This window comes from Pan paniscus, chromosome 5 (assembly GCF_029289425.2).
Source record: "Pan paniscus chromosome 5, NHGRI_mPanPan1-v2.0_pri, whole genome shotgun sequence".
Classification (NCBI taxonomy): domain Eukaryota; kingdom Metazoa; phylum Chordata; class Mammalia; order Primates; family Hominidae; genus Pan; species Pan paniscus.
The window spans coordinates 66,880,762-66,903,975 of NC_073254.2; the positions used below are offsets into that span (position 1 = coordinate 66,880,762).

The window sequence follows — 23,214 nt, forward strand, 5'->3', positions numbered from 1 at the left end:
TACTTTGTTATGATGACCCTAGAAAACTTAATACAGCATCCCAGGGCCAACCTCAGTTTTAACCTCCCTATGAAATTGACAGTTTTTTCTAACCAGTGGCTCTTGGTCTCTCAACTCAGCAAGCACAGGTAGAGAATGGGACACGAAGACCCCTCCCTTCCCCCCCATCTATACCCTATTAAAGGGAGAAATGGGATTTGCAGATCTCAGCAGAGATACAGATGGGAAGCTTATCACGTGTGTGAATACAATAGAACCTCTGTGGTAGGGAGTTAAGTACAGAGAAAATGTTGTGAACAGCCAGTTTCAGTGTGGCTGTGTTTCCCATCTGAGTCTACCCTGTGTAAGCAGGTGCTCCTGGGTTGCACCTTGGCAACTTCCCACCTGGGTCTTTGCCTCTACTCTTGGTACTCACAACCAACTCATCTACCTGCAAGCACCTTCATCTTTGGGTGCAAAGGTTTTATATTCACCGTCTGCCTCGCATTCTAGTGGTGATAAAAAAAAATAGTAAACCAAACAAATAGGGAAAAGACCATGGCTCCACGGAAAGCTCCAGCCATCTAGCCTCCTCTGTGGCCCACCAGAAAGCCGTTGTGCTCTTTTCATAAACTCTACCTTGAAAAGAGATTAGATGCCCTCCTACCCTCTAAAAGGATCTGGGTGTATGTGTGTGTGTGTGTGTGTATGTGTGTGTGTGTGTGTGTGTGTGTGATATTTATTCAGAGTTGGTAGGTGGGGGGTGGGTAAAAAGGAAAGAAAGACTTAACTCACACAAACCAAACCCTTCTACATGTTGCATTCTCTAAAGTGCCCAACATATTTCCCTACCCCCCTTTTCTCCTTTCTTTTTACCTTAATCTGTCTTTAATTTTCCATAGTTTTTCCAATTCCCAGTCACTGACCAAACTGTCCATTCACCATGCTCCCCCAGACAATGGTAATAGCAAACAGTCAGTGAGCGCTTACTATGTGCCAGACACTACAGTAAGTGCTAACATATATGAACTCATTTAATGCTCACAACTACCTTGTGAATTGGGAATAACAATTATTATTCCTGTTTATGGCTATTAAAAGGTTAAGAAACTTCTGCAGGGTCACAGAGCTGGTAAGTGGTAGGATTTGCACCTCTGCAGTCTGACTCTGCAGTCCATAATATTTTATTTTTATTTTTTATTACGAAAAACCTTGGGCATATACAAAAGTAGATAGAATTGTATGATGAATTCCCATGTAATCACATACACAATTATCAAATCATGGGGAATCTAGTTTCATCTACATCCCTACTCACTTGCTTCTGTCCATATTGTTTTGGACATTATATAATTATATAATATATACTATCTCATATATTATATGATATTATATAATATCTATAATTTTATAGATGTTATATAATTTTTCCTACAATACATGCTTTTTATGTATCCTTAAAAGATGAAGACTCTTTACACAAGAATACAATATCATTATCATGTCTAAAAAACTGAAGAACAATTCCTTACCATCAAATATCCTGTGTTTGAATTCCCGATGGTCTCACAAATGTCATAATTATTTCGAAGTATTTAGTTTAAATCAGGATCCCAATAGGACCCACACATTGCAATTGGTTGAATTTTTACTTAAATCTCTTTTTAATTTATAGGTTTCCCTTCTAGCCCAGTCTTTTTACTCCTTTCCAATTCAGTTGTTGGCCAAACAATCATTTGTCCTGGAGAGTTTCCTACAGTCCACACACTTTACCGCTACATCATTCTGCCTTTGGGGTACTATATTGTAGACTTTTCATTCCATAGATTATAGAGAGGGGAAAACTCAATGAAATGATTTCTAGACTCACTGGAGCTTTCATGAACTACATGAAATTATAAGTACATGTGAATGTGTGCATTTTAGGGAACCAAAGTCTAAAGCTTTTACAAGATTTTAAAAATGATCCCATGACCCTCAAACAATTAATGGTCATTAGCTCTGGTCCTGGCTTTTCATTTTAGAGATGAAAAGCAGGAGACTTAGATAGGTAAATTGTCCAAACTCACACAAATATTCTTAACAGGCCAGGAATGTGGCTCTCAGGACCTAACCTGTTCCACTTTCTGTTTCATGCTGCATATGTGAAAGGGGAAAAGGAAAGTGGTTTGAGATGCTCAATAGAAGGTGTCAATTTCCCCATTGTTTCAAAGTTGCCATTTACCTGAATTAATGAATTCACTTCTTGTCCACATTTGGAATCTAAAACTCTAGTCAATGTTACTACCACAACATTCTCACACTTCTCTTTCTCCGTACTATTGAAAGCTTTATTATGCCAGAGATGTCTCACAAGCAGGATGCCAAGATCAATGATCTGTCCTGAGCTAAATGAGGACTGTCTTTCCTAGATGTCAGAGGATTGAGGTGGAGTGTAAGAAATACTCAATTGGGAACCAGTCATTAATTGATAGTTCCTTGATCTCTTTTGGTCTGGAGATTTCTCATTAGTAAAATGAGCTAACTGGACTGTGTCAATTACTTTTCAAGCATTTTGACTGTGATCATGATATACTCTCACTATGAATGTATATGTATGTATATATCTTGAAAAAACTTTCACTGAATTATTCTTACAAAATGGAATGCATCTGGATAATTTCTATTCTATTCTTTATTAAAAATAATTCTCATTGTGGTCACAACCTATTAAGTTGATTTTAAGAACTGCTAAAGGAAATCTGCAGCAGTTTGAAAAATACTTTCCCACGTGACCGCTGAGTCATTCATTCATTAACTGTAGTAGGTCAGTAATTTTCCAACTATTTAATGGACATCTATGTAGTGCTAGGCACTGTGATGAGAGTTAGGAAAATGGCAATGAAAAAATGAAGACCATCTTCTTATGACGCTTATATCCTGTGAAGTATGTTCCATCAGCTTTGACAAGGAAAGAGAATTCCAACGGAATCAGCTAAAGCTATTGAATAGGTTTGACTTAAGGGAGGAAAAAGCAGCAGAAATACAGGTTTTTCCAAACCCCAGGCAGGAGCCCACATCAAGACTAAAATAGTCTAGACCCAAATGATGTAATTTTTGTGTCAAATGAAGATCTCCTGTGGATCCTAAATCTAATCACTGGATGTTTCTCCTTTTCCCATACTTCGCAAAGATCGAAGTGGATGACTGGGCCCTCTTTTTAGATAAAATATTTCAGAGGCCATGGAGTGATGGAAAGGAATGCTAGAGAGCACTCTGACTGAGGGACACCCCCTGGCCATATTCACGTGCTCACCACACCCCCAAGTACCTGCAAAACCTGCAGGTATGTAATTGGTTGTTTTCTTTTCCAGAAATTTTGCTGTACCATTTTTACCCAGCAGAGGGAAGCAGAACACCAAATCACTGCAGAAGTAATCCAAGACACATGCACACGCAGCCCTTTGGTATTTTTTGTCCTGTGAATTTAGGTATTATAGAATGAGAATGTCACAGTTTTGAAAACAAATTCTGGGTAAAGTCAGCTCTGGGCAAAATGCTGAAAGAGGAGAGGTTTATTTTAGCTGACTGCTTATGGCCTGTCCCATCAGGATTGCCTGGAAGACATTACCCAGCCCACAAGGCCCTCTTTCAGGCTTGGCTCCTGGCAGTCTGACCTTTCAATTTTTTTCCATTCCCCAAGTTTTGGAACACCTGCTAAAATCATGCAATATTTCTGTGGTCTTCTGAGTCAGGCTTTATGCAATGGCCTTTCAATCATGGCATTTCCTACTTTAGCTGCCAGGAATGGTCAGTTTCCTGCCCTCTTTTATATATTCCACTAAGTGGGAAATGGTGGGTACAAACTGAAGTGCAATGCATGCTAAGTGGTCATGTAGACTGGAGTGCAGTGGCATGATCTCTGTTCACTGCAACCTCTGCCTCCCCAGTTCAAGCGATTCTCCTGCCTCAGCCTCCTGAGTAGCTGGGACTACAGGCATGTGCCACCACGTCCAGCTAATTTTTGTATTTTTAGTAGAGATGGGGTTTCGCCAGGCTGGTCTCAAAATCTTGGCCTCAAGTGATTTGCCCACCTTGGCCTCCCAAAGTGCTGGGGTTACAGGCATGAGCCACTGCACCCGACTGGGATACAAACTCTTAATCACAGCAGACCTTCTGAGGATCCAGGTACCTTTCTGAAGCCCTGCCTTTCCTCCCGCCCCACTTCTTTACAGACTTGTCCCTGTGCCTTTTAACACTAATGCAGTACGTCTGACTTCCCCTCCTCAGAGATGATAGCATTTTTAGGAGGCCATAGACCAACAGAAGTTGTCTTCATGCATTTCTGGGGTCTGAAAGTAGTTAAAACACACCCCTTAGCCATTTAACTGGTGTGCTTTTCTGGAGAGAAAGGCATGAGCAGAGGGCACTCCTCAAATAGAAACAGATGCGATAATGGACAATAGGCTTAGGCATGACTCAGCCTTTCCAGCTCCACACGCTCCTTCCCTACCCAACCCAGGAATATAGATCCAAGTGCAACCATGCACTTAGTCAAGAAGGGCTCTTCAAAGTGTGTCCTAATGCCATGAAATTTACTTTTAATAAGAGAGTGGGTAGGGAGGGATCATGGAACTTCTAACAGTTTAAGGTTATCATGAAGAGTCAGCAAAAATTACAGTAACCAGTGATTCTGGGTAATCAGCGTCAATGAGGTGGAGAGAAGTGGGAGAGGTGCCTTATCTTTGAAAGGTTAAACTTGCCATCTTTTTTTTTTTTTCCTTTTTTTGAGACGGAGTTTTGCTCTTGTTGCCCAGGCCGGAGTGCAATGGCGCGATCTTGGCTCACTGCAACCTCTACCTCCCGGGTTCAAGCGATTCTCGTGCCTCAGCCTCCCAAGTAGCTGGGATTACAGGCATGCGCCCCCATGCCCAGCTAATTTTGTATTTTTAGTAGAGGTGGGGTTTCACTATGTTGTCCAGGCTGGTCTCAAACTCTGACCTCAGGCGATCCACCCGCCTCGGCCTCCCAAAGTGCTGGGATTACAGGCGTGAGCCACCGCACCCAGCAAACTTGCCATCTTGACATATTCCTCCAGTGACTGGCATCCATCCTCAGTTGGTGTCTAAGGTATAATACAACGGACAGGTACTTTAAAAGTTTTCAGTAACTTCCACAATGCTAACCAATGTTTGAGGAATATGATTACATTTATTTTTTAAAAAAATAAGCAAGTTTTGTAAAAAGCACCAAAGGCAAAAAAACTTCATTGAAGTTTTTAAAAAATGTATTAAACTGCTGCATTAAGGTAATGTACTTACAGAAAAAGAAAAAGAGGTTTAAAAAAGGACAAGAACAGGAAACAGATGTAGTAAGGGGAGAAGAGTTAGAAAAGAAACTCTCTGGGCAGGGTATGGTAAGCAGGCATCAATAACTGCCTCAGGTGCCACTTAATGCATTCATGTCCTGGGCCTCCTGAGCGTCACACAAATTAGTGAAACCCATCAGGGGGATTTGCTCTGACAAGCAGCAATAGAAGTAAAGCTGCTGTCTGTACTGGCAGTAAACTACCTGTGACACTGAGATATGCCTTCTGTGTCTGGCTTATTACTCTATCATGTTCCTAAACTGGCTTGTCACAAACGCCTGTTACAAAAATCAGATTCCTGGCCTCCATGTCAGACCTAATGAATCCAAATCTCTCGGCACGTGGCTTTTGATTACTTTTTATTTTTAAGCTCCTCAGCAATGATGGATAGCTTTCTTCCCCCCCCGCCCCCCCAAAAAAATGTTTCAGGAATAGGATTATGTTTCTTTTAAGAAAAAATAATTTAAGCAAGTTTTGTAAAAAGCATCAAAGGCTATACCTATGATGCTGACAATATTTCACCTCACTTATCTGCTTCTTTCCCAAGACTTAGTCTTTCTCTTTGAAGGAGCTGTGTTCCTCCTAGTGGTTCTGATCTTTTTCATTGCAGCTGCAGGTACAAACGAGGGATTGAGGTGACCACCCTTCAACCTGCAGCTCTTCAGTCAACAAAAATCAAGTACCTATCAGAGTGCACCCTGCCCTGCAGCACATATTCAAGGCTTTCCCTACAAGAACGAAGGTGTTTAACCGAAGGGATTGATGGTAGAATAAAGAGAGCTGGGCGCGGTGGCTCATGCCTGTAATCCCAGCACTTTGGGAGGCGAGGTGGGCGGATCGCTTGACCCCAGGAATTCGAGACCAGCTTGGGCAACATAGTGGGACACTATCTCTACGGAAGGAGGGAAGTAGGGAAGGAAGGAAGGAAGCAAGGAGGGAAGGAGGGACGGAGGGAAGGAGGGAAGGAAGGAAGGAAAAAGAAAGAAAAGAAAGGAAAGAAAGAAAGAAAGAAAGAAAGAAAGAGAAAGATTGATTTTAAAAAAGAGTTAAAAGGGGAAAAATACAATGTGGCAGTGGGAGAATTAAGGATGAGATGATTGCATTAGTTCATTGACCATCCCTGAGCAACAGAAACACAATCATGGGTAATCCTCGGCCCCTACCTACAAGAAGCATGGGTCTAGTTTAGTAGCACTGCCAACTGGACCGACCATTTACACTTCTGTGTGAAATGGGGCAGAGCGGGGAGAAAAGAGTGCCTGGGCTCACAGCGTTGGCGGGGCGCAGTGAGGTCCGCCAGGACTAGGTGGAAGGAGAGAAGGAACGTCCCTCCCTGCAACTCATCTAAGGGCCTGCTCGGACCCCGGATCTCACAGCGAGAACTACCGCCTCGCTACACCCGCCTTTCCCCGCGCCACCCAACAGCTCCCACGTCTCATCCTCCGGGAGCGGGGCGGGGCGAAGCGGAAGAGGAGGGGCCGACACAACCACGCCCACTAGCCGCGCTCCAAGGCCGCGGCCCCCTTACCGCGAGAACGCGGAGTCCTGCGGATGGCGCACGCGCAAACCTCCTGTGACGCCTGCGCCTCCTGGCCCCGCCTTCCGCTCGTGGGAGTTCCGGATGTTTAGCGTTACCATGGAGCCTGGAGGTGCCCGCGAACGCTGCTTGTAGCCTGGGCAACCGGAGAGGACGAAGCAGGACCTAGGTGGCGGCGGTGGTACCGGCTGCAATGGTGTCCAATCCCGTGCATGGCTTGCCCTTTCTTCCGGGCACGTCCTTTAAGGACTCTACGGTGAGCAGTTATCTGCCAGACTCCCACCTGTCCCCACCTTCCAGCAGCCCAGGAGGTTTCCCCTCTCAGTGCACCTCCATTCCCCTCCACTCAAGTCTGTCTTCTCTCCAAACACGTCTTCTGTCCTGACCCTGTTCTTTATTCTGGGCCGAACTTCTGCCGTTCTTCCCTAGCCATCCTCATCCCCTCTCTCCGATCCTTTGCCCTCCGCCTCATCCCTCTCTAGTTTTTTCCCACTCCATCTTGGCAGTGTGTTGGCGCCTTCATTCTCATCCCGTTAGCCGCGTTCTTTCTTACGGCCCTGCTCCTCCAAGCCCCTGCCTCTTGTCCCTTTAGATCACTATTTCCCCCACCCTACTCCCAACCTATCTCTGGGCCCTCTCCCTAGCTCGTTCTCTCACATCATAACCTGTCTCCGTCCATCGCCGCCCTTAAAACCCCCCGCCACTATGCACCTTCATCCTCATTCCCACAGGTCCGTCATTCCCGCCCCACCTCTTCCTCTTCTGAATCCTGTACCCGGTAGTATCTCCCACTCCCAGCTCCATTTCCTGTTTTGTATGTATATCGATTCCGCTCCTCTTCTTTCCGCCAGGTCTTTTTCCTTTCTTCTTTATGCTTGCATCCAACCCCATTCTTTTCTCTCCATCTTCTACATTTTCCACAATTTAGTCCCATCCTCTCCCCATTCTTTTCTTTCTCCATTGCGGGTTTTCCCCAAAACTTGCTCACCTTCCTCCCAAAGCATCTTTCCCTGCTTTGTAGGAGATATTCCTTTCCAGTTCCCTCAAGAATTGATTAGTTGCTGTTTATTCTTCCCCGGCTCTATTCTTTTTATTCTAACGTTTTTGTAAAAAGATTCCTGTTTAGATTTTGTTTTGCTCCTTCCCCAACCTTGTGTTTTTATTTGCATTTTCTAGACAAAATTTTTTAAAAAGTAGCAGCAGCTTGGATTCTTTTTTTTTTTTTTAAACTCTTGCCACAGTTTAGCTCTTAAAATTATTTGGTTTGTTTTAATTCTGACGGGGCTACTGAAATGTATGTGCTGAAAAATCAATAATGAGATTCAGTAGACTGATCATCACAGATGAGCTAACAGTAGTTTATGTTTATATAGTTTAATACTTTAAACTCTTGCCTTCCTCTCCAGCTTCACAAAGTTAAAATATTTTGTCAATTTATTTTCTTCGGAAGAATCAATTTAGAATGAAATCGAAAGTTTGGTGAGAGAATTTGTATTCTGAATCTCTGTAATTATCCCTGCATTAAGACACAACATCATAGATTTTTAGTTTCAGTGGACTTTTCAGTTTTATGTAATTTAGAAAATGTTGTAGGCACTTGCCTGCCCTATACAGGATGAGCTTAAGCTTTTGGTGTTGGTGAGTGTAGACAGGGCTGAGTTGATACAGGGAATTACAGAGGTGTGGATGGAAGTGCAAAGCTCTAAAAACATATTGCTGTATTACAAGTAAGAAGAACTGTGCATTGGACATATTTCAGATTTTAAATACACTGGCCAAGTGTCAACCAATTTGCCCTATTTGAAATTTGAAAAGCATCGTCAGTATATCTTCAGCAGTGAAGGACTGAATATGTATTAATGTAATTCTAAAGACATGCAGATAAGAAGTTAAAAAATTTTTAAAGGGGAGTGGGAAAACGATTTTAAAAAAAGACACACAGAAGGTGAACCATAATGGACAAGAGGGGTGGAAAGGGCCGAGGTTGCCTTGCCTGGGGTGCCTGTGAGTTATGGCTGAATGATGGTAGAGACATTTGTCTAAAACAAAGAAATAAACTGAAGTCACTGATGTTGCTTCTGTCTTTGGTGGTGGAAGAAGAGCTTGAAGTTCCATAAATTACCCAATGAGGATGTCAACTCAGCGCATTTTGTTCTATGTCATGTTTACTATATACCTGGAGCAGTCCCTGTCAACTGACTTGTGACTCTGAATACATGACCTTTAAAAACAAATGTCCACAGTTTATAACCCTTTTAGCAAAAGAAGTTTATTCTGTTGTGCCTTTCATGTTAGTACAGATCTTGAAAGATGGTAGGCTGGGCTCTAAAGCAATTAGGATGTAGAAAGTTTTTTTCATAAAAATATTTTTTATGATTAATCTTAAATTGTATCTCTATATATATTTGAATATTACAGATATGTAATTGTGAAAGTATCCTCACAACAGAAAAAGGAAACCATTAACATAACCTCTAATTTGCCTTTCTACTCTTTTTTATTTAATCTTTTAAATAAAAATGTGTTCATTGTAAAAAATCAACATAATTTAGAAATGTATAATACGGAGGACCAAACCAGTCTCTTCATGCACATATTTCCATGCTTATAATTGCAGTACACATATAATTTTATATGTTGCTTTTTCAGGCTTATTAAATCATAAATATTTTCACCAGGTTGCCACTTGATCTCTAAAATCAATATTTTAATGACAGCACCATAATCCATTGAGTGAGTTTTCGATCATTTACTCATGTCTTCATATGACTGTCTTTTAGATTGTCTTCAACATTTACCATTGTAATGGGCAGCTTCAGGCATATAGTTCTTTCTCATAATTCTGAATCATATTCGTAAATAAATGGTCGGGGTAGAATTATTGAGTTCAAGACTTTAAATATATACCATCCAGTTGCTTTCCAAAGAGTTGTAAGAATGTATCACTGTCATTGTGACAAGAGGGACAGGTAAAAATAAATTCATTCCATGTAAAAATAAAATTCACAGAACCATATCTTCTAGGTTCTACAGTTTTTACGGCCCCAGATATCAGATGAAAAACATGAGAAGACTAGTGAAAAACTTAAGAGTATAGATGAGATACTCTTTTAATCTCTCATGCAAGGTGAATTGGTAGTTAAATTGGGCATTACAGAGCACAGCTTTAAATTTTACTTTAAGCTTAGGTGGCTACTTCGCTCCTTGTTCTTGTTCAAGTGTTTTAACCTAAAATACAGAATCTTTTAATGTAGGTAAGCTTTTGTTTTTTTGAGACAGAGTCTCACTGTTGCCCAGGCTGGAGTGCAGTGGTTCAATCATAGCTTATTGCAGCTTGGACCTCCCAGGCTCAAGTGATCCTTCCACCTCAGCCTCCCAAGTAGCTGGGACTATAATAGGCACAAGCCACCACACCCAGCTAATTTTTTTTTTTTTTTTTTTTTTTTTTTAGTTTTTGTAGAGACAGCATCTTGTTGTCCAGGCTGGTCTCGAACTCTGGGGCTGAAGTGATTCTCCCTCTTCAGCCTCCCAGAGTTCTGGGATTATAGGCACGAGCCACCATGCCCAGCCTTAATGTTGGTAAGCTTCTTGATGTAAGTTTTGTGATGCTTATAAGCAAAGATTTAAGTTATATTTTTAAAAGTTAGTTTTTTTTTTACCTAACAAATATTTGTCTAATGTTATTAATGACACATTCTTTTCTTCTTCAGAAAACAGCCTTCCACAGAAGTCAGACGCTGGGCTACAGGAACGGCTATGCAATTGTTCGACGTCCAACAGTTGGGATAGGCGGAGACCGGCTCCAGTTCAACCAGTTGTCCCAGGCTGAGCTGGATGAGTTGGCCAGTAAGGCACCAGTCTTAACTTACGGCCAACCTAAACAAGCCCCACCTGCGGATTTTATTCCTGCGCATGTGGCCTTTGACAAAAAGGTATCATCTGGAATTTTAGGGTACCCCTTGAATTAGGGTCTGAGAGCCAACTGCTTGCAAAAAAGTTAAAACAGTAAACCACAGAATTTCCAAAGTGCTCTGAGGAGAAAATTGTTCAGATGCCTTAACCCTTAGTCATGGACAGCTGAACTCAGGCTAAAAAGAGGCTTTCTTTAGTCAGGAAGCTGATTACAGGGAGTAAAGTAATTCCCTGTAGACTTCACCAGACTATTTTCCAAATGCAGTTAAAGAAAAGTTGGCTATAATTCTGAATTCTTGAATTTATATTCTATGTTTATCAGCCGTGTGTTTTCCACTTTTTAAAGGTACTGTATTCTGTAATGGTGACATATCTAATCTTCATGAGATGCAGAATATCATTATGAAAACAATGACTCCATCTATTGTCAGTTTTCTGCAGGCAGTCTCCATAAGTTTTTGGTTTTCAGGGAACATTTCATGTTTGATATTACATAACCAATGGGTGGTATAACATTTTTGTTTGTTTCTCATTTATCTTTATGTTTTTGCAGTGTGAGTTTCCTCATTTCCATCTATTGACATTACCACATCATTCTTGTTTTTCCTTGTCAATGAGCCTCCTCTTTTCACTAAAGTGAAGTAGCCCTAGCCCTGACCATGTAGCAGAATCACTGGCGAGATTTTTAAGAAAGTTACGTTATTCCAACCCTCATCAGTTCTAATTTCCAGATGAGCTTTATGTGTAACTGGTTCTGAGAAGTACTGATCAGTTTTGATAAGTTAGCTTTCTTAATTTTCTCTTAGTCTGTTTCTTTTCTTGTCTTAATTTTTATTTTATTATTCCTGTTAAATGTCTATAACATTTTCATCCAGCCAGCCAACTTTTATTGAGTACCTGTGGTAAGCTAGAGGCTGGGGAGGAGCTATGCCATTTACATGATAGTCACTTATTTTTAAACAATTTCAGTCTCTCAACTAGAATCCGTATCATTTCCTCTTCCCCACTTAACTCATTTATAGGGACACATTCACATATGCATTCATAGGCCGAACCTAAACATCCACTAAACAGTATGATTTATATAATTGGATGTATCTTTTCCTTTTGCTTGTTTCTTTTGTTTCATTTGTGGCTTTGACAGACATTGCAAAATCAGCAGAGAAGGGAGAGGGCTGAAAATACAAGAGAGAAGTGGGATAGGCACTAAATAATTACCAAGATATGAATCCTGGTATGTTTAATTTTTACTGAAAAGAATAGTAAGTAACTGTTATAAAGTAGAAGGTGATAAAGTGATATATGTCGTAAGAAAGTATTAGTAAAATTCAGAGGAGAAATTGCACTTGAGTAGGAAATAGGCTTCCTATTTTTTGTTTTCTATGTTATTTTACACTAATTGTTGTTACTTAATTTGTACTTATTTAATATTCATAATTCATTTCTTTAAGGATAGTGCACATAAAAATATTATTTTTATTTTCCAATTCATTTTACTTGGATCATCACAATTTCTAGATAAATGAGCCTTAGCATAGATAATGGGGTAGAGAGAAGCTAAATGTATGACTTTGAAACTAAGTTTGTTTGTTTATAATAAGGGAATTGTGGTTTCTCTGAATTAAATGAAGGTTCTAATTTTAAATGAAGGACCTCTAATACCCAGAGGTCCACATAATAGCCAACATATTTGTCTATATTTTGGAAATTCTTAGGACTGTTCCTCATAGACAGAATATAACTTCATTTCTTACTTAGGTAATAAAGACCAGGACATCTATTCCAAGTGCCCTCATCTTTTCCCCTTGCTCCCATATAATTCCAGCATCACCCACTATATTGTGTTTCCCAGACTGACTTCCAGCTCTTTATTTCTGATGTTCTTCTTTCATCTTTTTCATCTTCAAGTTTCATATTATTTCTATTTCAGACACTCTAGTGACTGCTTCTCTAGCTAGAGTCATATCATCCTGTCCTCTTTCTATAATACCTTGTGATGCCTTTAAGCAAGAGAACTTTGTTTCTCACTTGACTGTCAAATCACTTACAATCTGACTTCTCCCTACCCACAGCCCCATAATACTTTCTCCTAGGTAGCCAGTGCTGTCCTTTTACCAGATCTAGAGAGGTTTACTTTGCCAGCATTGTCTTTGGCTTGTTTATGCCATCTGACACTGTTGACCCTTCCTCCCTTCTTGAAACTGTGCTCTTCTTTTGCCTCCATGACTCTCATTTTCCTCCTTCTTTCTATGTGGTTGCTTATTCTTTAGCCTCCCTTCCTCTTTTCAATTCTTAACTTACAAGTATTTTCAAGGTTCTATCTCATTCTTTATATAATTTTCTTGAGATCTCACCCACTTTCATGATTTCAACCATCACCTCACCATAGACAATGTCACTATTTAGTTCCAACTCTGACATCATTGAGACTCCAGATCTGTATCCCCCTGGCCCATGGGATATCTTCACCTGGATGAACTGTTGGTACCTCAAGTTCTGTATGTCTCTAACTTATCTCTATCCCTCACCTTTTCCCATAGATCTGCTTTCCCTGTGTGGTTCCACTAGGTAATCCAAGCTTGAAACCTGAGCCATCTTTGGCTTTTTCTCTCCTTTATCCTCCACACTTAATGAGTTGCCAAGTCAAATATCTCTCACTTTCATTTCCTCTGCCACTATCATAGTTCAGACAAGCCAAATGACTACCTAACTGTTGTTTTAGTCTCATTCCTAGTCCTTATGCTTATAACAGGTATGCTGCCTTGTTTATTCTCTAGAGTTCAGCTCTGATTATGTCATTTTTCTGGGAAAATGCCATCAGGCTTTCTTAACCAATACAGTAAACATTACCACCATTCACCTCACTGTGACTTGAAAGTCATCTTTCATTCTTCTTTCCCCTCACAATCCACATCTAATCTATTAGCAAGTTCTATTGTTTCTGCTTCTAAAATATGTAACTAATTCATTTACTTATTTTCATCCTCACTATTACCATAAATTTATTTTCCACAGAGCAGCCAGGCTTATTTTTTGAAAATGAGATTATGTCACATACTGACTGAAACACTTCCATGGCTTCCCTATCATCTATAAAGATCCAACTCTACAGGTTCCTCACAGCCCTATTGGAGCTGGCCCTCCCTGCTCTCTCCCCAACCTCATCTTGGGTCCTTTTTCTCACCTATCATGTTTCAATACATTGGATTTATTTTTACTGATTTCCTTGAAATGGCAGCATTTGAAAATTCCAGTTCAGGGCCTTTTTGTACATGGCATTTCTCCTATCTGAAATAGCTTCCCCACCATCCTTAAGTGGCTGACTCCATCTTTCCTTTCAGTGAGGCTTTTCCTGGCCACTCTGCTATGGCAGTTCCTCCTCATTTTTCTATATCACTTCCCTCTCTTTTTTTTTTTTCCCTTCCCAGCACTATATTATAATTTGTGTTGCTGATTTGTTTAGTGTTTATCTGTCCCACCTGAGTGTATACTTCATGAAGGTAAGGACATATAGTTTATTATATATTTAGTGCTCAATAAATATCAGTTCTAAAATGACATGAATAATTAACAAAATTTATTTCTTGTCTGTGTCACTGCTGAAAATTGGCAAGTCAAACATGTAACATATATGCTTATAATAATGTAAAATTAAAAATGTGACTTGGCTTTTTATAATTGTGTGTGATATGAAAATATTTATGCAGCATTTCCCCCCTTCATCTTGAAGTAAATACAAATATTTTTATGTTTATTGTGGCATTCTGAGCACTTCCTGGGAGTTAGAAGACCTGGATTCTAATTCTGGGTCTCCTACCAGCTAACACTGTGACCTTGTAGTCACAATCTCTAATTTCCTCGTCTATAAACTCAGAAGGTTAGAATACATGATAACCAGGAGCCCAGCCTGCTATAAAATTCCATGAAAAGTATATTTTTAAACACAGTATTTAAATATAATTTTTCTTTTCTTTCTATGTAACAATCAAGTTCTTATTCTACCTGGGAAAGCTGATGTTATCCCACTACTTTAAAAACAATTTTTTTTATTTCCATAGGTTATTGGGGAACAGGTCGTGTTTGGTTACATGAGTAAGTTCTATAGTGGTGATTTGTGAGATTTTGGTGCACCCATCACCCAGGCAGTATACAGTGCCCCCAATTTGTAGTCTTCTATCCCTCACCCCCTTCCCACCCTTTCCCCCTGAGTCCCCAAAGTTCATTGTGTCATTCTTATGCCTTTGCATCCTCATACCCTAGCTACCACTTATGAGTGAGAACATACAATGTTTGGTTTTCTATTCCTGAGTTACTTCACTTAGAATAATAGTCTCCAGTCTCATCCAAGTCACTGTGAATGCTATTAATTCATTCCTTTTTATGGCTAAATAGTATTCCATCATATATATCACATTTTCTTTGTCCACTTATTGATTGATGGATATTTGGGTTGTTTCCACATTTTTGCAGTTGCAAATTGTGCTGCTATAAACATGCATGTACAAGTATCTTTTTTGTATGATGAGTTCTTTTCCAATGGGTAGATACCCAGTAGTGGGATTGCTGGATCAAATGGTGGTTCTACTTTTAGTTCTTTAAGGAATCTTCACACTGTTTTCCATAGTGGTTGTACTAGTTTACATTCCCACCAGCAGTTCCCAGTTCATTGCATCCACACCAACATCTAATATTTTATGATGTTTTGATTATGGCCATTCTTGCAGGACTAAGATGATATCGCATTATGGTTTTGATTTACATTTCCCTGATCATTAGTGATGTTGAACATTTTTTCATATGTTTGTTGGCCATTTATATATCTTCTTTTGAGAATTGTCTATTCATGTCCTTAGCCCACTTTTTGATGGGCTTCTTTGTTTTTCCTTGCTAATTTGTTTGAGTTCATTGTAAATTCTGGATATTAATCTTTTGTCAGATGTATAGATTATGAAGATTTTTTCCCACTCTGTGGGTTGTCTGTTTACTCTGTTGACTGTTCTTTTGCCGTGAAAAAGCTCTTTAGGTTAATTAAGTCCCAGCTATATATCTTTGTTTTTATTGCATTTGCTTTTGGGTTCTTGGTCATGAAACCCTTGCCTAAGCCAATGTCTAGAAGGGGTTTTCCAATGTTATTTTCTAGAATTTTTATAGTTTCAGGTCTTAGATTTAAGTCCTTGATCCATCTTGAGTTGATTTTTATATAAGGTGAGAGATGAGGATCCAGTTTTATTCTCCTACTTGTGGCTTGCCAATTATCCCAGCACAATTTGTTGAATAGGGTGTCCTTTCTTCACTTTATGTTTTTGTTTGCTTTGTCAAAGATCAGTTGGCTGTAAGTATTTGGCTTTATTTCTGGGCTCTCTGTTCTATTCCATTGGTCTATGTGCCTATTTTTATACCAGTACCATGCTGTTTTGGTAACTATGGTCTTATAGTATAGTTTGAAATCAGGTAGTGTGATGCCTCCAGGTTTATTCTTTTTGCTTATTCTTGCTTTGGCTATGCGGGCTCTTTTTTGGTTCTATATGAAGTTTAGGATTGTTTTTTCTAATTCTGTGAAGAATGATAGTGGTATTTTGATGGGAATTGCATTGAATTTTTAGATTGCTTTTGGCAGTATGGTCATTTTCACAATGTTGATTCCCATCCTATCAGCATGGAATGTGTTTCCATTATTTGTTCCATTATTTGTGTCATCTGTTATTTCTTTCAGCAGGGTTTTGTATTTTTACTTGTAGAGGTCTTTCACCTCCTTGGTTAGGTATATTTCTAAGTTTTTGTTTGTTTGTTTGTTTTTCAGCTATTGTAAAAGGGGTTGAGTTATTGATTTGATTCTCAGCTTGGTCGCTGTTGGTGTAAAGAAGAGCTACTGATATGTGTATATTAATTTTGTATCCCGAAACTTCGCTGAATTCTTTTATCAGTTCTAGGAGCTTTCTGGAGGAGTCTTTAGGATTTTCCAGGTAAACAATCATATCATCAGTGAACAGTGACAGTTTGACTTCTTTACCTATTTGGATGACCTTTATTTCTTTCTGTTGTCTGATTGCTCTGCCTAGGACTTCTAGTACTGTGCTGAAGAGGAGTGGAGAGAGTGGGCATCCTTATGTTGTCCCAGTTCTCAGAGGGAATGCTTTCAACTTTTCCCCATTCAGCATTATGTTGGCTGTGGGTCTGTCATAGATGGCTTTTATTACATTGAGGTATGTCCCTTGTATCAATTTTGCTGAGAATTTTAATCAGAAAGGGGTAGTAGATTTTGTTGATTGCTTTTTCTGCATCTATTGAGATGATCATGTGATTTTTGTTTTTAATTCTGTTTATGTGGTGTATCACATTTATTGACTTGCGTATGTTAAATCATCCCTGCATCCCTGGTATGAAACCCACTTAATCGTGGTGGATTATCTTTTTCATATGTTGTTGAATTCGGTTAGCTAGTATTTTGTTAAGGATTTTAGCATCTATGTTCATCAGGGATATCAGTCTATAGTTTTATTTTTTGGTTATGTCCTTTCCTGGTTTTGGTATTAGGGTGATACTGCCTTCATAGAATGATTTAGGGAGGATTCCCTCTTTCTCTATCTTGTAGAATAGTGCCAATAGTACCAGTTTTTCTTCGAATATCTGGTAGAATTCTGTGAATCTGTCTGGTCCTGGACTTTTTCCTGCTGGTAATTTTTTAATTATTTCAGTCTTGCTGCTTGTTGTTGGTCTGTTCAGGGTATCTAATTCTACCTGAATTAAGCTAGCAGGGTTTTATCTTTCAGGAATTTATCTATCTACTCTAGTTTTCTAGTTTATGTGCGTAAAGGTGTTCATAGTAGCCTCGAATGACCTTTTGTATTTCTGTGGTGTCAGTTGTAATATCTTCCATTTTGTTTCTAATTGAGCTTATTGGATTTTCTCTCTTCTTTTCTTGGTTAATCTTGCTAATGGTCTATCAATTTTATGTATCTTTTCAAAGAACCAGCTTTTTGTTTCATTTATCTTTTGTTTTTTTTTGTTTGTTTGTTTCAATTTCATTTGTTTCTGCTTTGATCTTGGTTATTTTCTTTCTTCTGCTGGGTTTGGGTTTGGTTTGTTCTTGTTTTTCTAGTTCCTTGAGGTGTGGCCTTAGATTGTCTGTTAGTGCTCTTTCAGACTTTTTGATGTAGGCGTTTCGGGGTTTGAACTTTTCTCTTAGCACTGCCTTTGCTGTATCCCAGAGGCTTTGATAGGTTGTGTCATTATTGTCATTCAGTTCGAATAATTGTTTAATTTCCATCTTGATTTTATTTTTGACCCAAAGCTCACTTAGGAGCAGGTTATTTAATTTCCATGTATTTGCATGGTTTTGAAGGTTCCTTTTGGAGTTGACGTCCAATTTTATTCCACTATGGTCTGAGAGAGTGCTTGATATAATTTCAATTTTCTTAAATTTATTGAGGCTAATTTTGTGGCCTATCATATGGTCTGTCTTGGAGAAAGTTCCATGCGCTGTTGAATACAATGTATATTCTGCGGTTGTTGGGTAGAATGTTTTGTAAATATATTAAGTCCATTTGTTCCAGGGTATAGTTTAAATCCATTGTTTCTTTGTTGACTTTCTGTCTTGGCCTAGCTAGTGCTGTCAGTGGAGTATTGAAGTCCCCCCCTATTATTATGTTGCTGTCTATCTCATTTCTTAGGTCTATTAGTAATTGTTTTATAAATTGGGTGCTCCAGTGTTAGGTGCATATATATTTAGGATTATGACATTTTCCTGTTGGACAGGTCTTTTATCATTATATAATGTCCCTCTTTGTCTTTTTTAATTGCTGTTGCTTTAAAGTTTGTTTTGTCTGATATAAGAATAGTTACTCCTGCTCGCTTTTGGTGTCCATTTGCATGGAGTTTCTTTGTCCACCCCTTTACCTTAAATTTACATGAGTCCTTATGTATTAGGTGAGTCTCTTGAAGGCAGCAGATGGTTGGTGAATTCTTATCCATTCTGCGATTCTGTATCTTTTAATTGGAGCATTTAGGCTATTTACATTCAACATTAGTATTAAGATGTGAGATACCATTCTGTTCATCGTGGTATTTGTTGTCTGTATGCCTGGATTTTTTGTTTTTTGTTTTTAATTGTATTTTTGTTTTATAGGTCCTGTGAGATTTATGCTTTAAAGAGGTTCTGTTTTGATGTGTTTTGATTTGTTTCAAGATTTAGAGCTCTTTTTAGCAGTTCTTGTAGTGCTAGCTTGGTAGTGGCAAATTCTCTCAGAATTTGTTTTTCTGAAAAAGACTGTATCTTTCCTTCATTTATGAAGCTTAGTTTCACTGAATACAAAATTCTTGGCTGATAATTCTTTTGTTTAAGGAGGCTGAAGATAGGGCCCCAATCCCTTCTAGCTTGTAGGGTTTCTGCTGAGAAACTGCTATTAATCTGATAGGTTTTCCTTTATAGGTTACCTGGTGCATTTGTCTCACAGCTCTTAAGATTCTTTCCTTCATCTTAACTTTAAATAACCTGAGGAAAGTGTGCCTAGGTGATGATCTTTTCGTAGTGAATTTCCCAGGTATTCTTTGAGCTTCTTGTGTTTGGATGTCTAGAGAAGTTTTCCTTGATTATTCCCCCAAATACGTTTTCCAGACTTTTAGATTTTTCTTCTTCAGGAATGCTGATTATTCTTAGGTTTGGTTATTTAACATAATCCCAAACTTTTTAGAGGCTTTGTTCATATTTTCTTATTCTTTTTTCTTTGTCTTTGTTGGATTGGGTTAATTAGAAAACCTTGTCTTTGAGCTTTGAAGTTCTTTCTTCTGCTTGTTTGATTCTATTGCTGAGACTTTCCAGAGCAGTTTGCATTTCTATAAGCACATCCATTGTTTCCTGAAGTTTTGATTGTTTTTTATTTATGCTATTTCATTGAAAAAAATTTCCCTTCACTTCTTGTATCTTTTTTATTTCCTTAAATTGGGCTTTGCCTTTCTCTGGTGCCTTCCTGATTAGCTTAATAACTAACCTTCTAAATTATTAGGTAAATTAGGGATTTCTTCTTGGTTTCAATCTATTGCTGGTGAGCTAGTGTGATTTTTGGGGGGCATTAAAGAACCTTGTTTTGTCATATTACCAGAGTTGGTTTTCTGGTTCCTTCTCATTTGGGTAGACTCTATCAGAGGGAAGGTCTAGGGCTCAAGGCTGTTGTTCAGATTCTTTTGTCCCACGGGGTGTTCCCTTGATGTAGCATTCTCTCCCTTTTCCTATGGATGTGGCTTTCTGAGAGCCGAGCTGTAGTGATTGTTATCTCTCTTCTGGATCTAGCCATCCTGCAAGTCTGCCAGGCTCCAGGCTGGTACTGGGGGTTGTCTGCACAGAGTCCTGTGCTGTGAGCCGTCTGTGGGTCTCTCAGCCATAGATACCAGCACCTGCTCCAGTGGAGGTGGCAGGAGGGTGAAACGGACTCTGTGAGGGTCCTTAGCCTTGGTTGTTTAATGTACTATTTTTGTGCTGGTTGGTCTCCTGCCAGGAGGTGGTGTTTTCAAGATAGCATTAGCTGTGGTAGTATGGGGGGAACAGGCAGTGGGTGGGGCCCTAGAACTCCCAAGAGTATATGCCCTTTGTCTTCAGTTACCAGGGTGGGTAGGGAAGGACCGTTAGGTTGGCGCAGGGCAAGATGTGTTTGAGCTCAGACTCTCCTTGGGCAGGTCTTGCTGTGGCTGCTGTGGAGGATGGGGGTGAGGGTCTGAGGTCAATGGAGTTGTGTTCCTAGGAAGATTATGGCTGCCTCTACTGTGTACTTCAGGTTGTCAGGGAAGTGGGGGAAAGCCAGCAGTCATAGACCTCACCCAGCTCCCATGCAACCCAAAGGTCCAATCTCACTCCCACTGTCCCGCCCCTCTCCAACAGCACCAAATCTGTTTCCAGGCAGTGGGCGAGCAAGGCTGAGAACTTGCCCCAGGCTACCTGCCTCCCAGCTTTGAAAGCAAGTGGGGCTTTCCTTCTTCCCCCACCTGTGGAATCTGTACAATGGATTCACACCTTCTCCCGAGTTCTGGCCAGGAGACTTCTTAATTGGTTCAAATCATTACACAGTTCAGCTGGAGGTTCCCTTCTTCCTGTGGCCTTTTCCCAGTGCCTCTGGCTGCCCTCCCCAAGTACCCCTGTGAAGCAAGGCAGAAATGGCTTGGTAGGGGACCCCAGGGAGACCATAGGACTTTTCCTGCTGCTTCCTCTACCCCCGCATTTCACTCGCCTCTCTGAATTGACCCAGCTCCAGGTAAGGTCAGAATCTTCTCCTGTAATCTAGACCTTCAGGTTCCTCAGTGGGGGTGTGTGTTCGGGGACAGATGATCTCCCTTTCCCACTTCCATAGTTTGGGCACTCACAGTATTTGGGATGTCTCCCGGGTCCTGCAAGAGCAATTTGCTTCCTTCAGAGGGTCTGTGGATTCTCTCTGCTTACCTAATTTATTCCTGCAGTCATCCTGGAGCAAAAAAGTTCACAGTGCAAGCCTTCACACGCTGCTCTGCCCGTCTGAGTGGGAGCTGCAATCTAGTCCTACCTTCCATCTGCCATGATTCCAGGGAAACTTTCCAAAGAGCTTTTCTACATTAACTCTTCTACCCCATTCATTCTTTGTGGGAGGAGCACAGAACTCTTAATTCTGTTCTTAATAAATAGGTAAGTGCCTTTTAAAAATTAACAATTAAGTAATTCTTTTCGGTTAGCATATTCTTTACCTGAGACCATATATATATATATATATATATATATATATATACACACATATATATATATATATACACACACATATAACAAGACCATATATATATATGTGTATCTCCTTGCCTCCCATTCTCAGGCCAACTTCCTGTTGCCATAGGCATTTTCATGCCCACCAATCTTAGAAAACAGATGGTTTGGGAGCATGGCTGTGGCCACAGACTCGATCTTTGGTTATCTTCTCTGTGATTCTCTTCTCACTCCTTTGGTGAGTTGTCCAGGTTCATGGCTTGAAATGTCCTCTTTATGATGATAAGTTGTCCTCTAAACATATGTATACATAAATGCCTATTTGCCATCTTGTCTTGAATGTCTAATAAATATCTCAAATTAAGCATATCTAAAACTGAACTCCCAATTTTGTCTTCTTACCCCCAAAATCTGTTCTGCAGCAATCTTCTTCATATCAATTTGATAGTAATTCTATGCTTTCAGTTGCTTGGCCAAAAATGTTTGCATTATCCTTGAATGTTCTGTAATATTTACTTCTTACCCTAAACCCAGTCCTGCAGTATAAATTACCCCCTGCAGTATACAACTTGTGCTGTCACTTAAATTCAGTAAGTCTAAAATCAAACTCACCATCTGCCATACCCAAATTATCTTCTCCTTATGTTTACATTTCTATGAGATCACCACTATATCGCCAGCACTGGGTTTTCCTCAACACCTCATCTGCTTCCACCTTCCCACTTCCTTACTATCAATCCAGTCAGACTTCTGCTTTTCCATTGCTGGTAATTAATTACTGCAGACCTGGACTATTGAAGGGGCTTTCAGTCTGATTGCCATGCCTAGTACTTCCTCCTCCATCATAGCCTGCATACTGCTGCTGGGTTTCCTTCCTCTGCTTCTGTTATTACCACTGCTTAGAAGCCCCCCTTGTATCCTCTGCTGATCTAAAATCTTTCACTCTTCAAGTCTAATACATCTTTTGTTTCCTCCTAGTTAAGCTTTCTCTGACCACTTTAGCCCACACAGATTCCTTCTTGGAACCACGATAGCATTTGTTACCTGAGAAGTAGCAAGATGTGTGGAGAGAATATTGGGTTGTGAGTTAATAGTCTGAATTTCAGTTCCAGTTCTGGCCCTAACCCCTTACATGGCCTCAGGCACACCACCTTACCACCCTGGGTCTCAGTTTCCTCCTTTATAAAATAAGTGGGGTTGGGCTAGCTGATCAGTTTAGCTTTAACATTTTATGTATTTATAAATATATGGCTCAGATACAGGCCATTTTATATATGAATTACTATGATCATGTCCCCCCTTTCAGTTCTTTGCAGTTGATCTAAAATGTTACTTCAACATTATCTGTCCTTTGCTTTTACCATGTTATTTTTCTCCTTCAAACATTCCACTGCACTTATCCATTTTATCTTTTTATTATGAGTTTTAAAGCCTTCATTATATTCACATTTCTCCTATGCACTTGTATGCACTTGCCAGTTCTCTTGGTTTTTATCTTGTTTTTCCACAGTAGTTACGCTACCCATTTTTTTTTTTAGCAACAGTATCCGTGTATAGAATTATTTCATCTTTCCATTTATCAAGCCATATTTGTGTTTCATTTAGGATCTTCTTGATTTGTTCCTCTTATTCTAGTAGAGGCTTGGGTAAACTATCTTGCCTGCTTAGAATCCCATTCTAATACTTTCTCTCCTTGAAAAGACACATTAAAAACAGAGACAA

At 39.8% G+C, this 23,214-nt stretch overlaps 1 protein-coding gene across 5 annotated transcripts in view; it reads left to right on the plus strand.

The window, feature by feature from the left end:
* The first annotated feature begins 5,157 nt into the window (after positions 1-5,157).
* Positions 5,158-23,214, plus strand: part of EFHC1 (EF-hand domain containing 1) — a 73,836-nt gene continuing 55,779 nt past the window's right edge. For all 5 annotated transcript variants that reach the window (XR_004671997.3, XR_008625629.2, XR_008625628.2 and 2 more), the window contains exons 1-2: positions 5,158-7,119; positions 10,574-10,795. Coding sequence is in view for 2 of the 5 variants with exons in the window: in XM_003833152.7 (XP_003833200.1) it covers positions 7,057-7,119; positions 10,574-10,795 (285 nt within the window). In the remaining 3 variants the exon portion in view is untranslated. The remainder of the gene's footprint in view (positions 7,120-10,573; positions 10,796-23,214) is intronic.